General features: G+C 45.1%; 1 protein-coding gene across 4 annotated transcripts in view; it reads right to left on the reverse strand.

The window, feature by feature from the left end:
- NRG2 (neuregulin 2) overlaps positions 1 to 7395 on the reverse strand; it is a 186347-nt gene extending 178952 nt beyond the window's left edge. For all 4 annotated transcript variants that reach the window (XR_008298138.1, XM_027076552.2, XM_015064814.3 and 1 more), the window contains exon 1: positions 6430 to 7395. Coding sequence is in view for 3 of the 4 variants with exons in the window: in XM_027076552.2 (XP_026932353.1) it covers positions 6430 to 7168 (739 nt within the window). In the remaining variant the exon portion in view is untranslated. The remainder of the gene's footprint in view (positions 1 to 6429) is intronic.
- Between the last annotated feature and the right edge of the window lie 13441 nt (positions 7396 to 20836).

The raw sequence follows: 20836 nt of genomic DNA on the forward strand, positions 1-20836 counted from the left end.
ATTTTGCATACTACAAATATGCCCCTCTGCTGAAGAGAATGGTGGCTCTCTCTGCATGAAATCCATGTAGTCAATCAATTGGTCTCTATCTCTAAACCACCCCTACCTCAACTATCCCTGGCTGTTAGAATCCCATCTCAAACTACTTCTCCAAGAAACTTTCTTTAATCCTCTAACTGAATATGATCTTCTTTTCCTCTCAGATGCTTCCCCTGCTCCCAAAAGCACTACGCTGGTATCTTACGGCATTTATCATATTCTGGATTGAACTGCTGCTCTATCTTTGTACTTCCAGACTGTAAACTCCTTGATGACAGGAACTGTGTCTGATATAACTACCCAGAAAATACCTAGTTCTTTACACAGAGCACACCTATAAGTATTTGTTGAAGCAAGCATTTGAAAGATGGAATTGAAACCAAGCTCTCTTAGTAATACAACCTCAGGAATACCAAAATGCATCACTGTCACAATAGAATTAATGATGTCCTGACTGTCCCGGGGACTGAACCAGGTATTTAGCCATGGGGTGACTTTCCTCTCACTCAGCTCTGAGGAATGTGAGCTCAGTTTGTCTTCTGTTAGTCGGACCAATAGCAAGATCAAGACCAAGTAAAACATCCTAGCCTAGAGGACAAAGACAGATCCTCAGTCTGAATAAACAGATCAGTGAGGGAAAAGAGGAGGGGGAAGCCGATGTCATCAGCACAAGGCAGGAAATCTATGAAGACAAAAGAGAAGCACTAAAGATTCTGTTTCTGAAAAAAGGATAAAAAGCGACCTGAACGTCACATCTTGGGGGGCTGTGTTGCTGTAGTATACGGAAGTTTCTAGGATACCTGTGCCTCTGCCACTCTGGACACATCTGCAAGGGTAAATGGACTATTAACTGCCTCCAGACCACCCCAGGAGGCAAGCAGCATGGCCAGGTCCTGAGCAGAGGCACAGGGAGGAGCTAACAGGCTCTGTCCCAGAGAAGGTCCCTGGAGAGGTAACTTGGCTCTCACTGCAAGTACAGAGTGGGAAGGGAATGTTACTGTACAATGGAGCTCATATACCACACTTGGCTAGAGGCAACTCGCCAGAGAAAGAAGGCTCCTTAACTGAGCCTCATTTATAATTATCGAAAGACATCACAGCTGATTAACAGCAAATGCTCTTAGTCAACATGAATCTCTGTCTTTTGACCCCAGATTGGCAAGAGCTCCAAGCTCTTTGCCTGAGTACAGCATGTCCTCTTTCAAGTCATCCTGATGCCTTTTAGTCACCCTCTGGGCTCCTACAGTTGCCATAGCCTAACATGGAGCTCTCCTTCACAAAGATTTACCTGTGTGCACTGATGTTTTTAAAGGAGGCTAATTTCACAGACTTGTCATAATTTAGCACTTCCACCGGTTAATTCACTTACTTTCCCCAGTTTTCTAACGTGTTGCCTATATCATCTCTTGAAATTCGTAAACTGACTTTATTTATAAGCGCTAATTCCAATAAGTGAGTAGGAGGGGAAGATTAATTCACTAGAAACAAGACAAAAATCCCCATTTCACATACCTTTGAAAATCTGGGGGGAGGTTTTTACTTTTGGTTCAAATTATACTGCCACCACTTCAGACCTTGAAAAGAAAGACCCCAGAACAAGTTGTTGAAGACTGCACAGGGGAAACTTCATTGATATTAACATTCCTTTTCCAAATCAATGTGCGGAATTACCAAATGCCACTAAGCCAGAAGGATTGAGAGGGTTAAAAACTTCCACTGTTGGATTTCCATATTTGTTTTTTGCTTACGTATTCTAGTGGCAATTCCCCGATGCTCTGAAATCTCAACACTACATTCAAATTGGTTATCTTAAACGTACTTCAAAATAGTATTCAAGTGGCTAGTCCTAGAATTTACCAATTGTACAGGAATACAGTCAAAATCAAACTCTTCATCAACAGCTGAAGTCTTCGACTTGGCTTCTAAATGAAAATCAAAGCAATCATGCACTGTAGGGTTTTCTCTTTCCACATATGGAATCATGTGATTTCTCACACGGATTCTGTTGTGAGATTATCAAGAGTGTGAAACAGTAGGAATTGCTGTACCGGCAGAGCTATGGCCCTAAAGCTCAGTGGCAAATCTTTGCATCTCTCCTTTGAGCGTCCCAATTAAGATTCATCACAAAATTCACTGTCACAGAAAACTTCTTAAAGGCAAAGTATCTGGAAAACAATTTGGGATTTTCATTCCTGACCCAAGGGTTATATTTGCGAGGTAGGGTGGTGACATACTCAAAAAGCTAAATACAGTTTTATAAGGAAAAAAGCTATTGATGCACTCACTATTAGGAAATAAAATGAAAATGTCCTAGATAATAAAAGACGGTAAAGAGGATTGGAACCAAGAAGTGAGTCACCTAGTTAGTTAATCCACCACCCTCTCTAGTTCCCAAGATATTTGTTAACTCAAACTGTTAGTTGTTTTATTTTAGTTGTTTTATTTTCATTTAAACATGAGGGTGAGGGAGTGGTAATCTATTCTCCAAAAAGAAAAAAAAAGAGGGTCCTCTCCAGCAAGACCTTTATTCTTGACACTGCTCAAATCCCATTAACACTAATCAGCCCAGTGATTAAGCACATTGTGGTTAAGCACTCTAGTTGATAACTCCTCCTTTGGAAAAAAGGTTCCCATAGCGACAGGTAAAGGCTATCATCAAACTCAGCTTTTGAGACTTGGTGTCACAGATCAGAGTTAAGATTGTTTTAGCATTAATCTGGAGGCTTGCTTTTTTAACTTCACTTGACTTCGTTCATTCAAAAGACCCTTAGGAGAGTCCCTCTATAAACCAGCACAGTACCAACATCAGGGACCAGGAGAGGTAGAAGGACCTCAAAGATAAAATATGATTCCCACCGCCAAGAATTACAAACTGCTATGGAAAGCAGCCACTGAAAGAACGAATGACTTTATGATAGTAATGCTACCCCTAAATCTATAACCAAGCCTTGTCCTTACCACCATGGATGGTCAGTTTCTAGTCTAGTTTCACTTTCCCATCTTCAAGCTGCAGCACAGCTGGGTTTCCAGCTGGCTGGGGAAGAAAAGATTCTTTAAATAAACAGCATTTTAAAAATATGCAGTCACTTTTGCTTTACCAAATTTTGTGAACCACCTTCCCCTAACATGTGAATCTGGATGTCAAATTAATTAAACACTATTTGAAAGAATGTAAAGTGCTCCAGGAATACACCTTTTCCATCTTTAACAACAAAGAACACTATACACTGGAAGAAAACTGCAAGTCAGAAAGTTCCAAAGGAAGAATGATCTTTTTTTTTTTTTTTTTTTTTGGTAACACATCGGCTGTGTCTATTCAACAAGGAAACAGCTTAAAAGCATATACATAGGAAACCAACAAGATAGGGTGTGATTATACCAAAATATATGCACCCACTGTTAAAAATGCAGGCCCGCTTGCAGAACAGGATGCCTTGTGCAGAGTTGCTAATCTCTAAGACTTCTTTCGAACTCTTTTTCATCTCCTTTCCACAGAAGGCATAGAAAACAGCTCATGTATGCAATCTTAGAAATGCAAAGATTTTACTCAACTCTTTACCACCAGAGGTAGTAATTTTGGTTGAATGATACACATGAGATCTATAAAAATACCCCTCTGACACATACTGCTATTGCAGCCAGATTTCACATGCTTCAAATCGATATTCTACAGTTGCGGTGAAATTAGCCATTATGAGGACCTTCTAGAAAGGGTCCAGTATGACCCCTCACTGATGCTACTGAGATATTTGCTAACTTTTAAGCTCAGTATCACTCTATATGGTATATTATCCCAAAGTCCTGGCCCACCAAAACACACCTTTCTAGATGATCTCCCCAGGAACCATACCTCTCTGAATCCAGACACATTCAGAGCTGGAACTGGCTAAACAAAGTAACAATTCAACCACAGTTGCTCAATATAACGGCCATGATGACAGTTTCTGAGTGCCAGTTTCCCTATTTTGCAATGGGCAGATCTGCTCCAAGGAGAAAATGTTCCCAATGACCCTGTGGCCTAGAGGGCTTTCTTTAGAGACAGAAAACAGAAAATGAATTTGTTAGTTATTTCCTGCTGAACACAAGGAAGGTGTTGTGGTTAGTTAGGATGATTTTGTTTCCTTATTCAATATACCATCACCAGTGCATGCTTTCTGCTTTCTTTAACCCCGTAGTCGAAAATAGGAAAATGTAGTCTATGTTCTTCTGCCACACGATCACCAGTTCCACAAGTTTCCTCTAGCAAATATGTCCTTTAATTTCTAATCCCCTTGTATAAAGCCCCCCTCCTGAACTGACCCAGATCTATATGTTATCAACTCAAAGCAAAAATATTTGCATTTCTGAAGTGTTTACTTCCATGCTCATTCCTGCTCCTTGACAATTTGCAGTGTGGGAGAGGCTTCTCCTTAGCACGGATTGCAGTATCTTCTGGGCACTATACTACCCATGCCATTTCAATCATATGAGGCGATCATAAGCTCAAAGCAGACAACATTTCTGACCTCCAAATCCTTCCTGATCACACATTCAACTATTAAACTATTAAACTCTCACTAAAACGAACAAGGCATAATTGTCAGGAGGGAAGGAGTAAAGGAGGAGGAGGAAGACAGGGGATTACCTGACAATCACCATTGGGTCTCAGTAGACCAGACTAGTGATTATGTGGTGATGTGCCCTTTGCATATTCAGGAGCAACTCACCGAAACCAAAACAGAAGCTGTCCTTGGACAAGGTTCAATAAATGTTTTTACTATCTATTTCCCACTGCACAATACAGATTCACAGCTCCCCACGGGGTCTCAGATAAAATACTTAACAATAAAAAATTAGACATTCTTAACTGGTCTCAACTTGTCATCATAAAACATTTAAGACATTAAAGAGCAGTCAACAATATTCCTCAGAACAATGTCAGAGAGAGAAACTGCTGTTACCACCAAAGTTTTTCCCTCCTTATTAAGATACTTCAAGATTCTTCTGATCAAAGTGATCACTGTTCAACATAATGCCTAGATATACTACCATCACTAAATTAAAATTTGTCTCCTGAAGGACGGCGGCAGGGGTGGGGGGGGGGTTGGTAAGAGGAGAAAAGCTTCCAAAAGTCAAAGGCATTGATCTAGAAAGATAAGGGCAGCAAAACCTCCTATGAGCTGTTACACATTCTTTGCTTCTCAAAACCTATCTAGAACCAATTGGTAAACTGGTAAACAAGCCAACTTCGGTGGCCATCCAGGACATCTGTCACAATTCAGTGATTACACAGCTCAGAGTCACACAGCAAGCACCAAATTCAGCCTTACTTGGGACAAAATGAAACCCCAATATGAATAAGCACAAGATAAGCTAACACCAGATACTCCAGTATGGGGCCGATTTGGTTTGAAATACCTTACTGAGAAGTATTGGGTGCAGGAATAAGAAACAAAAGCTCTTAAACTGATATTTCTTTGACTTTTGTCATGGGAGACCTCCACTCCCACCTACAGAGACCTACAGATTTCAGTGTTTTGTTTCCAGTCACCTGCGTTCCTGTGCAGCGCCCAAAACCATGAAGATCAGAGACGCAGTCAACACATCCTGCCAGTAAGATGTCAGAGCTTGAACTTACAGCATTCAGCAGAAGTAAGTTACTCTCTTTCACTGTCATCACCATCAACAGACCTAGCGAAATCTCCCAGAAACAGCCAAGAGAGGTGTCTGCTCGATGGTCCTGGACGTTAGGAGAAAGCATGCTAACTGCTTAGCAAAGACGGGCAATCACAATGGAGAAAACACCCGAGCCACATGGAGGACGGAAAACAGTAGCATAAAAAGTCCAACTCTGTCTGCGCCAGCGGTGTGGATGAGCAGAACCCGGAGCCCAGGAGAGGAAGGAGGGGGCGGGGGCCATCATTCCCTAGGAGAACTTGTAAGCGGAGGCCTTCACAAGCTGGGAGTCTGCCCGGCCGCTCCTGCAGACCCTCTCCAGCCTGAGCAAGGCAGGCCCATGGGAGCAGAGCGGGCAAGGCCTCCGAGGGTCACTCCTGACTCACTGAGCCTCGGGCCAGCACCGCCCGGACTTCTCCGTTTTTCCTGCCGCTACTGGGCTATGATGGCAGCTTTCCAGCTCCACTTGCCATACATCAGCCGCAGATCGCTGCTGGCACAGGCCAGCGCCTTCCCCCGCCCCCCACCCCTGGCACACTTTGAGCCCGATCCTCCTTCTCCCCAACCCCAACCCCCTCACCCACCCGTGCCAGGCGCCCTGCCCAGGGGCGGCCCCACCCCCCAGCAGCCCGCCGCTGCCAGGCCTGGGCACCTGCAGCACCTCTCCGCCCCACCCCCATTCTCTACCACCTCTCCCCTCCCCCCTTTCTCTAGCAGAGGGAGGGGGCGACTCACCGCAGTCAGTGCACAGGATCTTGCCCACCTCTTTCTTGAGGTTTTTGCCGTTGGTGTCGATGGGGGCAAAGGCCGTCTTAAACACTAAGGGCTGCTCCGTGGGCTCCAGGAAAAAGATGTAGCGCTGGTTCCTTTCGAGCGGCGCACAGGAGCCCACGCTGATCACCTGCTCGCGCTGCAGACCCCCGCTCCGGAGCGGCCACTTGTCCAGCACCTTTACCAGCGCCACCCGACCCGAGGCAGGCGGCTCTCGGGTGCTGTTGGAGCTGGAGCCGCCGGCCGGGGCTAACCCCTGTACCTTGCCCTCCACCACCACGGGTGCCTTATACGCCTGGTCCTGCACCGACTTGAGGCTAGGCGAGTAGCAGGCGAGCGACACACCGAAGAGCAGCATGGAGAAGCCGGGGGCCGGGTCGCGCCTCATGCCGCCGGCGGCTGCGGCTCGAGAGCGGGCGGCGGCTCTCCGGGCTGCGGGGCTGCGGGGCTGCGGCTGTTGCGGCGGCCGCGGCTCTGGGGGCGCAGCGGGACGGGAGATGCTGCTGTTGCTGCTGCTGCTGCTGCTCCTGCTGCTGCTCTCGCTGCTGCTGCTGCTGCTGCTGCTCCTCTCGCTGCTGCCGCTGCTGCTGCCGCTGCTGCTGCTGCTGCTGCTGCTGCCGCTGCTGCTGCTGTCGCTGTAGCTGCTGCACCGAGCCTTCTCCAGTGGCGGCGGCGGCAGCGCTGAGCAGCAAACCTGCCGCATCTGGCCAGGCCATTTGGGGGGCTCCGCCGCTCCGCCGCCGCCGCCTTGGGAGGGGAAACAGAGCCCGCTAGAAAACCGGAAACAGCGTAACGTTAGCGCCTCGTAGCCCTCCACCGGCAGCCCGGGGAGGCGGCCCAGCTAGGGCAGGGGGCAGGCGGCAAGCGGGCCGCGATGCGCAGCGCGGAGCCGCGCGGCGCTCCCACCCTGCGCGCCAGGACCTGGAGGAGGATGCGGAGAACAGGACGCCCGCCCACTTGCTCTCTCGCGCCCCCTCTACCCCCGGACCGAGTGAGGAGCGCGGCTTCTGCAGGGGAAGCTTGGGACTGCACTGCCTTAGCGCCCGGCTTCGGGGCCCGCAGGGGCGCGGGAGGAATCGCGCTACCTTAGCTCTTGGGATTTATGGGCAGGACAGTAGGGCAGTGTGTGACGAGAGGACTGAGTAGAGATAAGGGATTCTGGCGCCGTCCTATGAAAGTGGGAGTGGGACACAGGGTGTGCCCCTGCCTTTTGGCCATCAGCTGGAGCAGCCAGGGAGATTTCCACGCGAGGTGTGGCGGGCCAGCCCTCCACCTCCTGGGTTGTCCCCTTCCTTGGCAGGACCCTAGAGGCCGGCCCCTAGTCGACCCCACGTGTTCGGCCCTGCCAACACCTAGTGAGCTCTAGAGGTATGAATTGAGGTGGGGAAGGATTCCAGTCCCATCATTTTTGGAAAGAGTTAGGGCTACGTGGAGTCTTGTCTCGGCATCGAGGACACCTAACGCCACCAGGGTGGTGGCTGGGAGTGGGTCCATTCCCAAGACTCTGGGCTTTCTGCAGCTGCTAGACAGGGCCAGGCGCTGCACAACCTCATCTTCTTTTAAAAAAGCTCTTCCCTAAGGGAGGTAGGGGGCTTCTCGGGAGCCAGCTTGAGAGCCAGAGCCTGCCTGTCAGGGCCAGAGGCTGGCTGTTCCATAGGAAAAGGTTTCTTTGTAGAAGTCTGATGCGTGCAAGAGGCAGAAGGGTTTGGTCCACTGGAGCCGGCATCTGATTTAAAAAAGCAAATCCAGGATCCATTCTCCTCCTATCAATAAGGATCTAGTTTTCAATACCCAGCTTATTCTTATATCCTTGAAGGATGTGGAACTCAGGAATTCTACTCAGATCTTAGAGAATTTTACCCCTGCCTGGGCCCCGCAGGAAGCCAGCCCAGGGATGTCTGGCTTAGGCTTGGACAGCTATTCTGGAAAGGAAGGATTGAGCTAAACCTTCCCTAGCTGTCGAAGAGACACCTCAAACCTAACGTACCCAAAGCCAACAGTGTTATTTCTCCCACCCCACTCCAAACTGGCTATAGTTGTCAATGGCAGTATTTTATACTTGGCCACCTGGTCCCTTGAAATAAGTCCCATGGTCTCCCCTTATTTTCCCTCATCCAATCAATCACCAAGTCCTTCTGCTCTACCTTTTAAAAAATCTCCAGTGTATCCTCTCCGGCCCTGCTGTGAATGCCTGAGGTCCAAGTGCTCATCATCTCTCACCTCGGCTACCACCACACTTCCTAACTAGTCTCTGCACCCTTTGCCCCATCGCCCTCCTCCAGTGCTACCACCGTCAGAGTCACCCTTCTAAAGATGAAATGTAGATATGAGTTGGCCATGCCACGGCTCGGAGGACTCAAGTCCACAGACTCTTCAGCATGACTCTTCATGGGCTCCCTCTACCTAACCAGCTCCATACGCTGGGAGCCAACCCACCACCCCAGGAATCCTCAGCACAGCCTGCTGTTTCTTGCTGTGCTTCCACAGATAATGTCTGTGTCCAGAAGCCTTACCTCAACCTTGTCCATCTGGGAAAACTATTCTTTCCCCAAGGCCCAGCTCAGCATTATACCTCATCTCTTCCTTCCTCACATCTACCTCCATCCCCAGAACCATACACATAACATGATGGAATTAATCCCTTCCTCTTTCATGTAACCATGGGCCTCATACATATTACTGGATGGCACCGACCTATACTAAAAGCAGCTGTTAGTGGGTTTGCATTAGACCCATTAGACCAGGCACCTTAACAGCAGGGACTATGTCCTATTAGTCTCTGGAGGACTATAACACAGTGGCTGGCATAGAACAGAGATCAGCAAATCTTCAGTGAAGAAAGGAGGGAAGGAAGAAAACGATCTAAAGTCAGCTCTCTTAAGAGAGCCAGTCTTGTTGGCCCCTTCAACGTTCCCCTTTATATTTTCGTAGATCATGATCTCCCATGTCACAGAACGTCACTGTAAGGAATATTGCTAACTTCACTCTCCTGTTTCTCAGTGGACCACCCAGTCCCAGGGAGGAAAAGGAACTTACTCAAGATCACACACAGCCAGGACTGTACTGAGACCTCGGTTCCGGAGACCAGAGTGGTAAAGAACTTGCATTCTGGGGTCAAGCAGAGCTGGGTTTCAAATCAGTTCTGTAATTCACAAACTTTGGGATGAGCCCGTTTTTCTCTCTAGGCCTTCGTTTCCTCATATGTATAATGGAGATCATCATAGGGTTTACCCCATAAAGTTGTTTCATTGCTCGTTATATACTAATATCCAGTTGAATGGCTCCTCTGTGCCAAACGCTGAGGCACACTACGGACCACTGGATATACTGCAGGGAACCAAACTGACACTGTCCCTGCTCTTAAAGCCTGTACTGTTGGGAAAAGCAACAGTAAACAAATAGACAGATAGGTAACTAATTGCTTATAGAGGTTCGTTTCCTGAAGGAAATAAATAGGATGAAATGATAGGGAATAATGGAAAGGGGAGAGGGCAGGTAAACTTGGATACTAGAAAGCTTCTCTGAGGAGATAACACTTAAGCTGAGAGAAGGATTTGAAGGATGTGGATTATATGCGGTAATAAGTGTAAAGTGCTTAGAACAATGCCTGATACAGAGTAAGGGCCGAAATTAATGTTGAATATTACTGTTAACTTTCTTATACCAGTGGTTCCCAACTTAGAGCTGAGAATCTCTAAGTGCTGTGTAGTTAATGTACACTTGGACTTTCTGTATATTAACGGATACAATTCAACTTTTCAATAGTAGATGCCACCTTGACGAACAAAAACACACATCCTCTTTCCTTTTTTCACGGACCCATTTTAAAGTATAACAAGACAGGGAGCGCCTGGGTGACTCAATCCGTTGAACGTCTGGCTTCAGCTCAGGTCATGATCTCATGGTTCTTGAGTTCGAGCCCCATGTCAGGCTCTGTGCTTGCAGCTCAGAGCCTAGAGCCTGCTTCGGATACTGTGTCTCCCTCTCTCTTGTCCCCTCCCCTGCTCGTGCTCTGTCTGTCTCTCTCTCTCAAAAATAAACAAACATTAAAAATTATTTAAAGTATAACAAGACATTGTTAGGTATGAAGAACAGTGGAAAGATATCCTATCATTTTGTCTTGTTTTAAAGGATAAATATGTAAGTATTTGTAAAGCATAGATTACCTTTGAAAGGACACAGCAGAAACTGAAACAACAGTGGGCTCTGGGAAGGGCACTGAGTGAGGAGCGAGTGAAAGTACTATACCCTTTTGTACTGTGTGAATGTTATATCAGGCTCGTATACTACCTGTTTAAAAAAAAATGTTTCAGAGGATCCTCTAACTTCATACTGTTTCTAATTGTTATCATGTATGTTCTTAATCAAAAGCTACTTCCGGGGCACCTGGGTGGCCCAGTCAGTTAAGCACCTGACTTCGGCCCAGGTCATGATCTTGCAGTTTGTGAGTTCAAGCCCTGCATCGGTCTCTGTGCTGACAGCTCAGAGCCTGGAACCTGCTTTGGATTCTGTGTCTCCATCCTTCTCTTCCCCTTCCCTGCTTGTGTGCTCTCTCTCAAAAATAAACATTTAAAATTTTTTTTTAAAAAGCTACTTCAAATAGAACTTTCATTGTATGGGATTCCTTGAAATTATTTTTTGGCCTTAAGATGAAAGTCTGATGCTAAAAAGGGTTGGGAATTATTGCATTATAATTTTACTCTCTTCAGAACAAAAGGAAAGTTTTGAAATCCCAGCAGACTACTAGAATTCCCGTGGCCACAGAAAGTGGGGCCGTAGGCAGAGACTTCTAAGGGGAAGAGAAGTACCTGTCCAGGTTTCCTGTCCAGCTTCCAGAATTAGCCTCAAGCCTTTAGTATAGAAAAGCAGGGTGTCTGGTTTCCTAGAAGGACACACCCAATTGGCTCTTTCCTGGCGATCAAAGTGAATTAGTGTGCATGTTTTAGAAAATAAATCTTGATTGGGCACCTGGGTGGCTCAATCGGTTGAGCATCCAACTCTTGATTTTGGCTCAAGTCATGATCTCACTGTTCCTGAGTTCAAGCCCGGCATCAGTCTCTGTGCTGGCAGCATGGAGCCTGCTTGGGATTCTCAATCTCAAGCTCTCTCTGCCCCTCCCCTGCTTTCTCTCTGTCTCTCTCTCTCTTTAAAAATGGATAAACATTTTAAAAGTTTAATAGACAAAAAAAGAAAATAAATCTTGATATTCTGAACCTGCTAACTAGTCATAATTCAACAACTGATCATAAAAATAATAGGCCATTTATTAATGGTCTATCATATGTCAGGAGCTTCGTGTTTATATTTCCATACCTCAACAGTTTTGCATTTTACAAGCTGAAGAGACTTGTAGAGGATTAATAACTTGCCCAAATGGCAGAGTTAGGATTCCCGTTCAGGTTCGTCGTTGCCCAAATGCTTGCTTTGTGCGCACCACTGCCACATCTCTCTGCCTCACCCTGTTGTCATCGGAGAGGTCCCTAACCTCTCCCAGATACTTCTATCAGTGGCAGACTATCTGAAACGTATACCACTGGAGACCAAGGGGTGGAGGCAACGTTTTACAAACAGATGAGGAAAATTGAGACATTGCGAGAATTGATGTGACTTTCCCAAGATCACAAAGTCTACTAATAGGGCCAAGATTTATCACAAACTCAAAGCTCACACTTTTGGGAGGTTTTTCGTTTGTTTTATTTTTTTCTCTTTATTTTTATTTTTTCAGCTTAATTGAGGTATCATGGACAAAAGTGTAATATAAAGTGCAAAAGCCAATCATTTTCTACATAGATAGATAAAGTGTTTTCTATACACTGTTATCAACTATACTCACCCTGTGTACTTTAGATCCCAAGAGCTTATTCATTTTATAAATGAAAGTTTACATTCTTTTGCCAATCTCTCCCCCTTCCCCCACTCCCCAGCCCCTGACAACCGCCATTCTATTCTGTTTCTATAAGTCTAACTTTCATTTTATTTTATTTTATTCTTTTGTTTTGTTGTGTTTTAAGATTCCACCCATAAATGATACCGTGCAGTATTTGTCTTCCTGTGTCTGGCTCATTTCGCTTAGCATAATGTCCTCTAGGTTCACCCGTTTGTGGCAAATAGAATTGTTTTCTTTTTTAAGGCTGAATAATAATAATTTTATAGAGAGTGACATATCCCATCTTTATCCACTCATTCACTGATGGACATCTGGGTTGTTTCTGTACCTTGGCTGTTGCGAACAGCACTGCCACAAACATGGGAGTGTATAGATATACCTCTTTAAGATAATTGTGTTTCCTGTGGCTCAAGCTCATACTTTTGAACAGAACAACCCGGAGAAATAGAAAGCCAGACCTGTTGACTATACCATGGCTCCCCACCAGGTTGTGAAAAAACTGGTTCATGGTAGCAGTGGGCTGTGTCACTATATAATAATCACTGAGAATAAAAACAGAAGTAGACAGAATGGTATAGACATTCTGAATTCGAGATAGAACACCCACATGAAAAGCTTGGCTCCTTCTCCCAGATCCCTCCTACACAGGATGGGCTTCTTCCAGCTTTAGCCGATTCAGTGGCCATATCTGGCCACTGAACCAGGTTACACGAGTCACTACGACCAGGAGAACTGGCTCGTGGAGGAGATGTGTCTGGCTTTTATGTGGTCGCTGAGTCTTACAAATCCAGCCAAACACTGCAGGACAGTCTCGTTTTCTAAATAAAGACATTTTGTAAACTTCTTTTTTCTCCTTTTGAGATCTGTTTTCTAAATTTGGCTTCCAGAGCGACTCTCAGGTTCTGTGTGGTTAATTTCTTTTCCTCCAAGGAGTTTCAAACAGGGGACTAAACAGAAAACAGATACTGAGAATCTGAGGATATTAGCCCTGGGAAGGACTTCAGCATCAATGCAGCCCGATGTCTTCTTTTCTCAGAGGTAGACAGAGGCCACGGAGATGATTTGATTTGCTCAAGGTCACGCAGCTTAGTTAGTGGCAGAAACGGCACCCAAACCTCCACGCCTTGCCTGTTTTGTGCTGTTTTGTCCAGGGTTCAAAATCCTGGCTCCACCCCTGCTAGAATGTGAGCAGGTCACTTCACCTTTCTAGGCCTTGGTTTCCTCCCCCGCTAATACTGGGGTAATGATGTATCTACCTCTTAGGGGTTTTGTGAGGATTCAATGAGATAATTCATGCAAAATGCTTCACGGTATCTGGCACCGAGTAACTGGCTGAGAGTGTGAGCGATGGGCTCAGACTGTCCACATCTGAATTCCGGCGCTGCCACTTGCTTAGCCGATTTTTTGGCCGAGTTACTTAACTTCTCTGTGTCTCTGTGGCCTCAGCTGTAAAATGGGTAAAGTGATAATAGGTTCTCCCTCATTACAGTCGTTGTGAGGCTTAAATATAATATGTAGGCTACTTAAAACAATGCCTGGCACACGTTAGCTAGTATTAGAATAACCGCTTTTCTTATCCTAAGTAGCTAGACTTTACCCCAAATTCAGTGGTTTTAAAACCACCCATTGTCCTATGTTTTGAACACATGCTAAAATTCTTAGGAGTAGAGCCTGATGTTTGTTTGCTTGCTTGTTTATTTAATTATTGATGCAAAGTCACAGCATTGATAGTCCCAGCTCCCAATGAAGGGAGGACAGGGTTCAATAATTTATAGCCTAGGGCTGTGTCAGATGCCCAAGGGTTTCTACTCTCCAATTTGCTGGAAAGGGCAGCACCCCCTCTGTCTGAGTCCTTCCATCTGGGATAATAATACTTATTTCTTTGTAAAGTGCTTGGAGACCTTCAGATGAAAAGTGCTATGTGAGCACAAATTATTATCTCTTTTCCAGATATCACTTTTAGATTCAAATCCAGAAGCTCCCCAAAACGGAGCACAGCAGAGGTATAATCTGGACATAGATTATCAGGTTCACGTTGTCACCTTCAGATAGTACCTCCCTGCTTCACCCCATCATTACTTCTCTTTTACATGTCAGAGTGTATCTAATTGGGACTGGGGAAAAATGAGACACCCCCAAGCTGGATGTTTTTGCTGGTTAGCATTCAAAGATTTTCCTCCCTCTGTTTTCCTGATTTGTGTATTTGGAATCCTCTCCTGAGGTCAACAGGAACTCTGAGGTTGATTCAACTCTGGGGGCGTGAAGCAGAACGAGAAGAAGAAATTATTCTTATTCCCAAATCCTCAGGCTAGTGTACCTTTGAGTGTCCAATTCAACCTTGTCTCTACCTCATAATTTCCAATTCATGTGCATTCTTTTTCATTTGCTTCCTAGACACTTCCAATGTGTCCAAGGTCAGAAATGTTAAGACTTTACCTTTCCTGAATTTTCTTTCTGATTCATAAGCTTATTTATTCACTCTACCAGAAAGCACCTATTGAAAACCTACTATGCATACTGACCCAGATGCTAAAGAAATAATTGTCTTGGTTCCTTTTAGCTTGAGCTAAAATCTAGGCTGAATTAAAGTCAGGAGCTAACACTTGCCCTTGACCACCCCTCTACTCCTTCTATCCCTCCCCTCTCCCTGGGCCAATGTGCACACACTTTTCTCCTATGATGTCACCCTCCTCTTTGCTTCTCAGGCTCAATGACCCACGGTTCTCTCAGCTCCTCCAATTCTGAGGGCACAGAGAGTTTGTCATGCAAATGAGAGGTCCTCAATGTTTGCTGAACATAACAAGCTCAATTCCACTAAGGGGTTAATATCTATTAAGGCCTAATGCATTATATTCTTTAAGTTGTGGCTTAGTTTCTAAAACATCCCACATTATTCATTCCAAAATAAAGTTATTCCCCCCAAAAATGTCATTCGTTCCTTCTTTTTAAAAATCCATATAATTATGGGGCGCCTGGGTGGCGCAGTCGGTTAAGCGTCCGACTTCAGCCAGGTCACGATCTCGCGGTCCGTGAGTTCGAGCCCCGCGTCAGGCTCTGGGCTGATGGCTCAGAGCCTGGAGCCTGTTTCCGATTCTGTGTCTCCCTCTCTCTCTGCCCCTCCCCCGTTCATGCTCTGTCTCTCTCTGTCCCAAAAATAAATAAACGTTGAAAAAAAATCCATATAATTAATATTTATTTTGCCATTTATCACTCAAAACTATTTTCAGTGCCTACTCTAGACCAAGCTTTATCCAAGATGATGAGAATGCAGGTACAAATAAGACACACGAAGTCCCTGCACCTGAAGAGCTTACGCTTTTAAAGGGAGACAGACACTAAAAAGGAAATGACACAAAACATTTTAGCAAGAGAAAGAAAAGAGGAAGAGAGAGTGTGTGAGTATGACTAGATTGGAAGTGAGCCGAACAGACTGCCACTCACAGGGATGGCCTCTCTAAGGAGGCAGGATTTGAGCTGAGATTTTTTTTTAATGTTTATTTATTTTTGAGAGAGAGAGAGGGAGAGAGGGAGGGACAGAGAGAGGAGGAGACACAGAATCTGAAGCAGGCTCCAGGCTCCGAGCTGTCAGCCCAGAGCCCGATGTGGGCTCGAACCCACAAACCGTGCCATCATGACCTGAGCCGAAGTTGGGTGCTTAAACGACTGAGCCACCCAGGTGCTCCTGAGCTGAGATCTTAAGGAGGAAGAGGAGTTGACATACAAAACTCTGGGAGCAGAGCATTTGAGGCAGAGGGGAGAGCACCATACAAAGGACCTGAGGCAACGACAAACTTGACGAGATCAGAGTGGGGAAGGAAGGCCAGTGAGACTGGAAATTGTTATAATTTTTTTAATGTTTATTTATTTTGAGAGAGAGAGCGCATGTGCACACAAGTGTGGGAGGGGAGAGAGAGAGAGTGAGAGAGAGAGAATCCCAAGCAGGCTCCATGCTGTCAGCGCAGAGCCCCACGTGGGGTTCAATCCCATGACCCTGAGATCACGACCAGAGCCAAAATCAAGAGTCGGAGGCTCCACCGACTGAGCCACCCAGGCACCCCAGAAATTGTTATGTCGAGGGGAAAAGCGTGGCATGGAATGAGGTTAGGGAGATAAGTAGGGATCAGACTTAGGCTGAGCCTTGCATGCTATTGTAGGTGTGGATTTTATTCTACGTACAATGAGAAGTCACTGGAGGGTTTAAGTAAGAGGAATGACATCGTTTGGTTTATGTACAAAAGAGATCACTCTCAAATATGGGACAGAGACTGTAATGGTTACAAGAGTGAAAGCAAAGAGAGCATTTAGGAAGCTGTTAGAGTAGTGTGGGTAGGAGGTGACAGTGGCTTAGACTGGGGTAGTGGCAGAAGAGATGAAAAATGGGTGGAATTCAAAATGTAATTTGAAGGTGGAACCAACAAGGCTTGCTGGAAGATTGGGTGAAGTGAGTACAGAAAATAAAGTGATCGAGGATGACTCAAATTTTGGCTTGAGTAACTGGACAGATCGGGATAGGAAACTTAGCAAGTAACATAATGGGGCTGGAAGAAAAAAGAAAATTCTAGTTTTGACATGGTAACAGTGAGACACCTGTTAGACGTTTAAATGGAAGTTCAAGGACCAGCTGGATAGTTAAGTCTGGACTTGAAACGAGAGGTCAGAGTTCGAGGTGTAAATTTGGGCATCCACATAGAGATGTTATGTAAAGCTATAGAATGGGATAAAAAGATGAAATGAGAAATCTGATTGGGAAAAGATCTAGAACTACCCTGTCCAATAGAAATATATGTGAGGGACGCCCAGGTGGCTCAGTTGGTTAAGCCTCTGACTCTTGATTTCTGCTCAGGTCATCATCTCATGATTTGTGAGATAGAGCCCCACATGGGGCTCTGTGCTGACAGTGTGGAGACTGCTTGGGATTCTCTCTCTCCCTGTCTCTCTGCCCCTCCCCTGCTTGCACATGCTCTCTCTCTCTCAAAATAATAAACTAAATATATATATGTGAAACACCATGTAAGTTTGAGTTTTATTTTATAAATTTCTTTTAATGTTTATTTTTCAGAGAGAGAGAGAGACACAGAGTGCAAGCAGGGGAGGGGAAGAGAGAGAGGGAGACACAGAATCCGAAGCAGGCTCCAGGCTCTGAGCTGTCAGCACAGAGCCCAATGCGGGGCTCGAACTCACAAACCATGAGATCATGACCTGAGCCGAAGTTGGATGCTCAACCAGCTGAGCTACCCAGGCGCCCCTGTCATTTTAAATTTTCTAATAGCCTTATTTAAAAGGTAAAAAGAAACAGATGAAATGAATTTTAATAACTAAAAATGTCCAACATAGTATTTCAATATATACTCACAGACAATTTTAATGAGATATTTTGTATTCTTCTTGTTTCCACACTAAGTCTTTGAAATTCAGAGTGCATTTTATCCTTCCGGCAAATCTTATTTCACCCTAGCTACAGGTGGGCGGCACAAGTCTAGACCTTAGCCTGGCTCAACCCAACATTTAGAGATTGAATAGAAGAGGAGGAGTCAGAAAAGGAGACTGGGGGAATGGTGCCGTGGAAGCCAAGAGAAAGTATTTTCAAGAGAGACTGGTCAACTGTGTCCAATGTTTATAAGAGGCTGAGGATGAGAAAGAGTGATAGAATTCGCCAACATGGAATTCACTCATGACCTTGACTCAAGTTTTTTCAGTGGAGTGATGGTTTCCTGGAGGGAAGCCAGGATGGAGTCAGTGAAAGGTAAGGAAGCAGTGACAGCCAGTATAAACAACATTTTCAAAATGTTTTGCTGTGCAGACAAGCAGAGAAATGAAGCACCAGTTGGAGGGGGATGTGGATTCAAGGGAATGTTTTTACCAACACAGGAGATGCTAAAGGATGCTTGCACCTGATGGGCATGTTCCAATAAGAAGGAAAGAAATTGTTGTGGGTGAAAGGGCATAACCGAAGAGGGAAATCATTGAGAAGAAAAGAGAAGATGGGCGTCAGAGCACGGGGCGGGGGGGGGGGGGGGGGGGGGCTGCTCTTTCACAGGAAAAGCGATCCTTCTATTGTAACCGGAATGAATGGGAAAGTAGATACAGTGTCAGAGCAGAGATACAGATTAGCTTATAGATTTGGGTGCCAGAAACCTTCATTTTAACATAAAGCAAAACACAACAACACCGCCAACAAAAGATACATATTTGAGAAATGCAAGCCAGCGAGACAAAGGTAGCATGCCTGTGGAAGGGGAAAGATGGAAAACAGTACTCGTCTTTCTTTCTCTGTTTAAAAATATCAATCTGATTAATAAAGAGAAGACTATGCTTTTTCAGGGTCTGGGATGTTGGTGTCTACCCTGCAAGGTACGCCTTTCTCTGGATCGAGTTACCTATGAAACCCATAGAGTAATCACAAGGTTGCTTGTTGATCAGTCCCAGGGCAATAAATAACCTTGAGGTCATTTCATGGAGCTGTAAAAAACCCTGATGAGCTATCTCTGATACATATAACAGGGTACACATGTCTGTCACATTCAGAGTCTCTCTCCCCTGAACAATGTTGGAAACAGTAATAAAATCTCACAACCCAATCTGTGGGACAATCTACCTGAAGCCTTTTTAATCCTACATCTCTTTGAAAATCCAGGCTTCTTCCATGCCTTTACAATTTGAACGATCACCACGGGTGAAATATATCAAGCAGGATACCAACCAGGAAATAATATTCTACTTGAAATAGTTGACTTAAAATAATTTACTAAAGGGGCTATTTACAAGGCTGTGGGCAGATTTAAAAGAAACAACAGGTAGGTAGAGGCACCCAGGATTGCCAGGAGTTTGTTAAAATCTTCTCTTCCCTAGACATTCAGGGGCAAGGTGAGGAAGGGGTTATAGGATCTCAGTGAGACTGGAGCAGTGTTGGAGGTGTTGTCAGCAGCTACTACAAGACCATGGCACCATGGGTGCCTGGGTGGCTTGGTCGATTAAGCTTCTGACTTCAGCTCGGGTCATGATCTTGAGGTTTTGAGTTCTAGTCCTGCGTCGGGCTCTGTGCTGACAGCTCAGAGCCTGGAGCCTGCTGTGGATTCTGTGTCTCCCTCTCTCTGCCCCTCCCCTGCTTGTGCTCTGTCTCTCTCACTCTCAAAAATAAATAAACATAAAATTAAAACAAATAAAAGAGAAGGTGTTATTTCTCCTTTATTACGTACCAGGAAAAAAAAATCCTAAAAGTAAAAATATTTGTTTGACTTCTTAGAAAAGGAATCCTGTGCGGATTTTCATATCCTATTATTCTGGGTTCTACCACCCCCCACCTCCTTCCACCTGCACCACTGGAAAGAGGCCTAAACCTCCAGGAGACACTGGCTTACTGAGGCTTAAATTTAGACAAAAGCTTGATGTAGACATTTGAGGTCACTAAGCTTCTGTCACCATATGGACACAATCAAACAGAAAGCAATACAGCATTGTGGTTAAGAAGATAGGCTCTGAAGTCAGATTGCTTGGATTTAAATGCTTGCTCTACTATTTACTAGCTGTATGACCTTGGTAAGTGACTCCTCCTTTCCTCCGTGCCATCTGTAAATGGGGATAATAATAGTACTTATTCCGCAGGGTCATCTTATGAGGATTATATAAGACATTTCCTGTAAAGTACTTTGGATATTGTCTGGCACATAGTGAATGCTGAAGAAGAGTCTTATTATTAATAAAGCCAATTTTCTGATTCCAAAGTATTCTGTAGCCAACTCTAATTCTCGTTAATAACCTGGCCTTGGTCTCCTGTCCACATCTTTAGATCCTTCTCCAGAAACCTCTCTCTCTCTCTCTCTCTCTCTCTCTCACACACACACACACACACACACACGCTGTAGATAGTGGAGGCCTCATTTATACCAAAGGTAAATTCATTCGTGTAGTAATTTATTTTCTGAACATCCATTATGTCCCAAATACTGGACTAGGTGCTAAGCATAACATAAAAGTGAGAAAAAACAAACTTAGCCCTTGCCCTTAGGAACTTGTGATCCAATGAGGGAGAGAGACATTAATTAAATTACTACAAAACAAACAAACAAAAAACCCTAGGCTAGGGCAATGTCCTCCAGTGAATTATGACATTGCAGCCCAGTTTTACCAGAGTCTAGAGGAAAGGAGGTGACCGGAATTTTATGAACTATGAGCGAGACACCAGGCTGTACTGTCCAATATGGTAGCCACTACCCATATGTGGCTATTTAAAAATTGTGTGTAAGCAATTAAAACTAGGTAAATTTTGGGGTGCCTGGGTGGCTCAGTCGGTTAAGCGTCCGACTTCGGCTCAGGTCATGATCTCACGGTCCGTGGGTTCGAGCCCCACATCGGGCTCTGTGCTGACAGCTCAGAACCTGGAGCCTGTTTCAGATTCTGTGTCTCCCTCTCTCTCTGCCCCTCCCCCGTTCATGCTCTGTCTCTCTCTGTCTCAAAAATAAATAAACGTTAAAAAAAAAAAAACCA

Source organism: Acinonyx jubatus, chromosome A1 (assembly GCF_027475565.1).
Source record: "Acinonyx jubatus isolate Ajub_Pintada_27869175 chromosome A1, VMU_Ajub_asm_v1.0, whole genome shotgun sequence".
Taxonomy (NCBI): Eukaryota; Metazoa; Chordata; class Mammalia; order Carnivora; family Felidae; genus Acinonyx; species Acinonyx jubatus.